The sequence below is a fragment of the Serinus canaria genome, chromosome 4 (genome assembly GCF_022539315.1).
Source record: "Serinus canaria isolate serCan28SL12 chromosome 4, serCan2020, whole genome shotgun sequence".
Lineage (NCBI taxonomy): Eukaryota > Metazoa > Chordata > Aves > Passeriformes > Fringillidae > Serinus > Serinus canaria.
In genome coordinates, this window is record NC_066317.1 from 53,211,568 (window position 1) to 53,218,343 (window position 6,776).

A 6,776-nucleotide genomic window follows, 5' to 3' on the forward strand; every position below is an offset into this window, starting at 1 on the left:
TCAAAGTGTTCCAACTTCCAATTCCAGCACAACTGGGATCTTCAGGATTAATGAACACCTACATCTATCCAAGAGCTAAAAGCTGTTGACTGAGCTTAAAATAAAATCATATGTGGCAAATTAACAAAACTTGAGCAGTTAGAGATCTTATTTTGTGAAACAGGTCAGTACCAAAGTAATTCTAATTTAAAGAAAACAATGTGAAAGTATGTCTGAGACATCATTTCTTCTTACTAAATAATGCTAACCACTTGTTACTTTTCAAGAGAGAGATTCAGGTAACTATTACTTCTCTGTCTCAAAGTAACCTTAGGATACCTCACTGTTGATCACTATTCAAGGTACCATTTACCAAGTATAGAAGGGAAAACCAAATCTTGCAGCTAAGATTCAGCAGACAAGTACAAGTTAAAAGGTAGATTTGATGATATCACTCTTCTTGCCCATGTGTCAATAATACATGAGAAAGGAGACGTGACCTAAATAAAGGGCCAGCTAACAAGAAAAGAGAGAAAAATATAAGAGGCTTAGCTAAAGAAACTTAAACCATACTGAAATCAGGAGCTTGGCTGGGCAAAGTTAAAAACATACAGAGAACAAGATTCGGCACAAGGGAATTCCTGAATTGTTTTCAGACGTTAGAGGCCCATTTTTTCTCCCAGTTTTCCTTTGGTGCAGATCATTAAAAATGTGATAAAGCTGCAGCAGAAATAATAGTTATTTTGCCTTAGCTTATGCAGCAAGATATAATTAGAAATCGAAGTATTACTTGCATTAACTTTTCTAAAATAAATTTTGGCATACAATAAAGTATTAAATAACTTATTTAAATTAATTTGCTTCCAGATAGAATTTTTTTTTCCATATTCAGCTTGCTGCTGATGGTGTGTCTGACTTTGCAGTAATATGCTCACCCCTTTTGGATCCTTAGCAAAGTAACTCCCGCTGGATCCTTGAGAGATTCTTTCTGGAAAAATTCCACACTCTATAGCTTGTTCTGTCCTCAGAACAATTTCTGCAAATTCTGGATCATCTAAAATAATATTCATATCTGCAGTATGTCCTGTATGCCCTGAAAAACAAGAAAACAACCAGTCTTAAGCACAACTTGTACTACAGATTAAGCGTAAGCAAACACACTGATAAGCCAACAGCCTTCCCTGCTGACACCCATCCAACACCAGGCTGAAAAATCTGGTCCATTTAATCAGTGCAAGTTTTTTCCACTGATTTATCCATGTCTAATCAACTTTTTCTTGTAAATCAGCCAAATCTGCAACAACAAATTTGAGATTGCCACTGCTAAGCGTTTACAATTTTCAAGGAGTTATCTTTTTAATATTTATTTATTAAACAAATCTAAGAAAAAAAAAGTTTCAAAGTCACAACAGTAAAAAAAGCATGACAGATTTTTCATATTATTTTTGTACCCTGCCCATAATCCACTATTAGAATAGTACTGTACCATTCATTTAAGAGCTTGGCTAACATGTTTATTATCTGCTAAAACGCAAGGAAGTTAATCCACTGAATAATCTGCTACATGTAGCACTCACAAGTGGAACCAAGACAGCAGTGACTACTGCACTCCAGCACCATTCCAGCCTTAAAACACTGTAAGCAACTTGTGGCATTTCTTTGCCTGCAGACCAGAAGTCAGGCCTGTACAGACATTTGTGCAAATTATAGGACTCCATGCAAACATTTATAAAGACAAGTAGAAAAGAAGGTGCCAGAATACTACAGATTTTCAATTTTTAAAATTCAAATATATTTAAATTAAAATATTTCTTCACAAGTTTTGATACTGTAGATTATTTTACCTTCTTTTAAGGCTAGGATTGTTTCACATGTTCACTGAGTGCATTCTAAAGGGCCTGTGCATTAGGGCTCATTTCTCCATTAACACACAGCTACATTATTCTAAATTAAACATTTAAAACTTTACAGATAAAGTTGCTTTGTTCCCATTTCAGCAATTGAAGAAATTTAATATACATCCTTCTGAAATGACAACCAACACAGAATCCATTAAAAAAAAATATTCCTTAACAGTTTATGGAGAGTCAAATAAAAAAGAAAAAAAAACAACAAAACTTTTTCTTTTGTAGCTCAGGACAGTTTTCAAAGCTTTTTAGAACATTAGCACTTGCTTGCCTGCACCACTTAAAATAGTAACATGGACTCCACACAAAACCAGTCAAAAAGCATGAAAATAGGAAAATCTTAGTATAAGTTTGCAACAAGGAATAGAAATCTTAAAGCACAGATACAGCCCATGAGATCAGAGTCTGTTTTAATTATTTAGCCAATACTGCTGTGATAAACTACACTTTAAGACTTTAGAGTAGGACAACAAGAGGGAGGGAAGAGGTTCAAAGGTTTTCCTGCCACAAAGTACTCAAATTAGTTAGGGAAATAAACCAAACTTATTTTTATGGAAAAAGTCATTTTAAATCAGTGGTTCTTATTTCACAGTCAAGGCTCAACTATCTCCACACATCTACATTACCTCACACAGCTGAGCTCCAACAAGTACATATTTTTGTCAGAGAAAGCAAAATCAGGGCTGTGCATTAGACTGTTACCAAATGAAGTGCAACATCCGTGCTAAGTCATTCTGCACAATTATCTTCCAGATGAAGAAAACCTACAAACGAACTTTGTATCACATGAATTGCAGTTGACTGTGTGGAAGACTCAGAGGTCAGTTTTTAATTTCTGTGCATTTATTCTAGAATCTAGAATCACTAAGTGGTCTCACTGTCTGAGGAAATTCTTCAACCATGTCTTTTCTAACATAAAAGATAAGTTCAGAAAAAAAAATAAATTAAACCAAAAAAAAACATTATACTTCATGCTGAAAGAAGATAAATAATTTTTGAAGTTCATTATTTGCTCAATATTGCTACTGTGCTGCTAGGAAGCACGTTACAACAGTGATGTGGCTGTACAAAAACATTTAGGCTGACAAGGAAACTAGCACTTTTAAGGAGTTTATCAACCCTCTCCATAGGAAAATAAGCCATATTAATTGAAGATAGTATTTGCTGAATGTGGCAGGCGTTGGGGTTTTTTGAGTTAATTTCTTTTTCAAAAATTATTTTAATCAAGTTTTCCACTGAGAAAGCATGTTATGTCACAACTTATTCCCAGTAAGTCTCTAGACTTACAACTATAATTAAAGTTTCTCTAGCAATTACTCTTGAAAATTACTCTTCTCATTAAACTCCCATTAAGGAGACAGGGCTCACACACACAGTTAAAATATCAAGCTTGAGAACTTTTTTCACATTAATTTGGACAAGGCCCAAGTTTGTGAAGCCTCTGTATTGGAATGATGAAGACTTGCCAAAGAAGATAGAAATGCTATCATCCATATATGCACCTCAACCTGTTCTTACATCAAATCAGCATGACACGAGCTAAGCTAAACTAATACACTTTTCAAGAGTAACAGGTATGAACTCCTTCAGCACTAAGCTAGATTTATACTTTTTAAACATTAACATGATTAAAGGTACCCACTTTAACCAATTCCATCTTCTCCTATTCTGACCATAACTCCATTAAGGAAACACTGTGTGTTGCAATAACATACATGAATAACATCTGGGGCATGTTGATTCCACCTGACACAATCCTGCACCTTCAAGGGTTACACATACAGAAAAGGTAAGGACAAGGAAACAAAGGACGAGATGCTGTAATCAGTATCAGCTCTGAGATTTTCTTACACACTTTTGGGGCAGATTCCAAGTAGTACACTGCATTCACCATCCTAATTGCTTCAGTAGTGTAAGATGTGACTCCAGCCTCCACTCTGAAGCATCAGCTTCTTTCTGAAGTTTCTAGAAATACATTGCTAGAAGCACTATCTCCTTAGAAGATCTTAAGTCTTGTAGGAAAAAGACAGGAAAACTCTAACATTTAATGGCATGTTTACATTACAGGTATGCATTACACTTGAGACCAGTGCTTAAAAGACAAGATTTTTCTGTCTTTATGGCTGAACAAATAAAAGTTCTCTGCAGTTACTAAAATAGAATTATTAGCACAACTTATTTTGTTAAACTTCATGGGGGGGGGGTGGATGTTTTGATTTTTTTCAAAATTTCAATTTTCAATTTTTTTTTCAAAATTTCAAATTCAAAATTTTCAAATTCTATTGTTGCAAAAGAATCAAGTGTTGACAATCTGGCAAGAAATCCTACAGTATAATTACAACAGCAAAAACAAAGAAGTGATAGAACTCCACATAGTTCTGTCAGCAAACCCATTCTAGATGTAAACTTTTATAGAAACTTGCACAAAATCAGAGAGCTTGAAAGTCTAAAGAAAAGAAAGTAAGCAATAAATATCAATAAATATCACATAATTTATCACTTTGCCAGTATAGTTAGAATTAGATAATGGGCACCTTTACATCTATTTTCAAATTAATAACTAAGTTCTTGCATTTCTGGACTTTCACATTGTATTTCTCTCTTTAAGAACTGATTTGAAAATACAAAAAGATGATGCATTTTTATGAAAACCAAAAGAATGACAGTAGAGCCCACATCTAAAACTCTTAAAGCATGTGATGGTTACAAAGTGAGCATATGAGTAAAACAAAGAACAAACACAGACTAACTTGTTTTTCAAGACGAAACGACGAGGGTCACAAAAAAAGTAGTTAGTGGGACACGCAAGTCAAACTGAAAACTTGACACTTCTCCAGGTGTTCAGGAAGTAGCAGCCAGTCCCACCACAAAACAATCTTTCAAACAGGCAAAGGCACAAGTTTCAAACAACATGACAGAAACAAACAAGGCCCAACAAAGCAGCAGAGAGAGGGGAGAAGTAACAGTGGAGACACTCATGAAGATGTAAACGAGCTCGTGCAGCCCTACACATAGGGACAAAGCAGTGGAATTTCTACCCTTTTGTAGCATCTTCGTTATCAGTCAGCGAGCCCTTACGTCTAGAGGGGTCAACACAGCTCTGTCCCTCACCGATGCTATGCCATCGGACACGGCACAGAGAGCGCACTTCAGTCCCAACAGGTATCTCTGTAGCCTGGCTGGAAGGACAGAGCAAGGCAGGGGCCGCCTCTGCCCCCAGAGCCGCGGCCCGACCCGCGCTGCCGCTCCCCGCGCGTCCCGCCGAGCGGCGGTCCCGGGCCGTACCTGCGGCGCCGCGGCGCTCCTTGTCCCAGGCGGCGCCCGCTCGCCGCCCGCGGCCGCTCCCCGCCACCCGCAGGAGAGGCTCGTCCTCTCCATCCCCTTCGGGCCCCGAGTCCTCCGACTCCTCCGAGTCCTCCACCTCCTCGAGCCCCGGCTCCACGCACTGCCGCACGGCTCCGCCGGGGGCGGCTCTCGCACTCGGCGGCACCCTCCGGGGCAGCTCCGCCTGAGGCGGCGACGGCGGCGGCTCCACGAGGAGCAGCAGCCGCTCGTCGGGCTCCTCTGCGCCCGGCTCCGCCATGGGCGGTCGGGGCCGGGGCCGAGGGCGGCGGGAGGAGGCGGCGGCGCGGCCGAGCGGGCGGGCTCGGGGCGCTCCCGCCGCTCCGGCTCCGGCTCCGCCGCCCCGCGCGTGCGCGCGGCGCCGCGCCCGCCCCGCCACCTGCCTTAAAGGGGCCGCGGCCGCACCAGCGCCGCCAGCAGGGGCGGCCGGCGGCAGCTCCAGAGGCTTCTCCTGGCCAGCCGCCGGTCAGGAGCTCGGACGGCGGCTTTCAGCGCCGGACGTTTAACAAAAACATCCCTGGCACTCGCCTTAGCTCTACACCTGGAACACGGTTTCCTCCTGGTCCCCACTTGCCATAGCCAGCTGCTCTCCCTCCCCAAACTTTGCGCAGCATTGTTCTATACCATCATCACGGTAACTTACAAAACGAAGCCTAAAAACAGCACAAGAGAAAACAGAATGAATACATTGGCATTATTTCCATGTTCTCCCACTACCCATGCGTTATTGACTGGAAGTGAATACAACTATTATCCCAACACACTGTATCAGATTTCAGCCTGGATGCGTTCTCCCAATCCTGTCTATTGAAGAGGGGTTTTCCTCAAGTTTTGGTGAAATATGGGAGAAAGATACATGCATTAAATACTTGCATAGAATTGAGATTATGTGTTATACTGTTCTCAGCTAAAAATAGTAATTGTATATATTTATTATTAGTTATTCTCATAGTTATGAGCATGGTATAAGCATTTAACATGTGCCTAATCTGGATTACTGGGAAAAATCACTTTTCTTATTTACTGACAAAATATTACCTTACTGAAATGTTGGACTTGTGTTTGTTTTGTCTAGGGTTGCCTGCCAGCCAGTGGACTTTGGAGTTAAGCTGAGTGTCATTTACCTGTGTAACTATTAATATCTGTAATATTTGATAAAATCTGCTCACACTTGCATTTCTGTTCCTATTCCTTTCTATTAAAAGTGAACTCAGTCAGCTGTGACTCCAGATTAATAGCCATTTGTTGCCTAGTAAAGACAAATATGAAGGTTACAGCAACTGGATGTAATTTTCCATACAGAAAATTAAACAGATGTTAATTTCTGCGTGAAGCAAACAAAAAGATCAAACTAAAAGGGAGAAGTCTGACATTTTCCCCAGCGTACTGTTAAGTAATACTGCACCTCCCTTTAGCTACAAGTGAGTTGCGTCTGTTTTAATAATGTTCCATTGAACAGTCAATTCATTAGCTTCTAAAAAGATTGAGCATTAATGCTTTTGAAAAAAATACACTAGTTAGTTTTTTCATAGAAAGGCCTGGGTTGGA

The 6,776-nt window shown here is 40.1% G+C and overlaps 1 protein-coding gene across 2 annotated transcripts in view; it reads right to left on the minus strand.

The window, feature by feature from the left end:
• Nucleotides 1–5,484, minus strand: part of PI4K2B (phosphatidylinositol 4-kinase type 2 beta) — a 21,938-nt gene extending 16,454 nt beyond the window's left edge. For both annotated transcript variants that reach the window (XM_050973537.1, XM_009099878.4), the window contains exons 1-2: nucleotides 5,172–5,484; nucleotides 915–1,072 (exon numbers count right to left, since the gene is read on the minus strand). In XM_050973537.1, the coding sequence (XP_050829494.1) occupies nucleotides 915–1,072; nucleotides 5,172–5,469 (456 nt within the window). In that variant the 5' untranslated portion in view covers nucleotides 5,470–5,484. The remainder of the gene's footprint in view (nucleotides 1–914; nucleotides 1,073–5,171) is intronic.
• Between the last annotated feature and the right edge of the window lie 1,292 nt (nucleotides 5,485–6,776).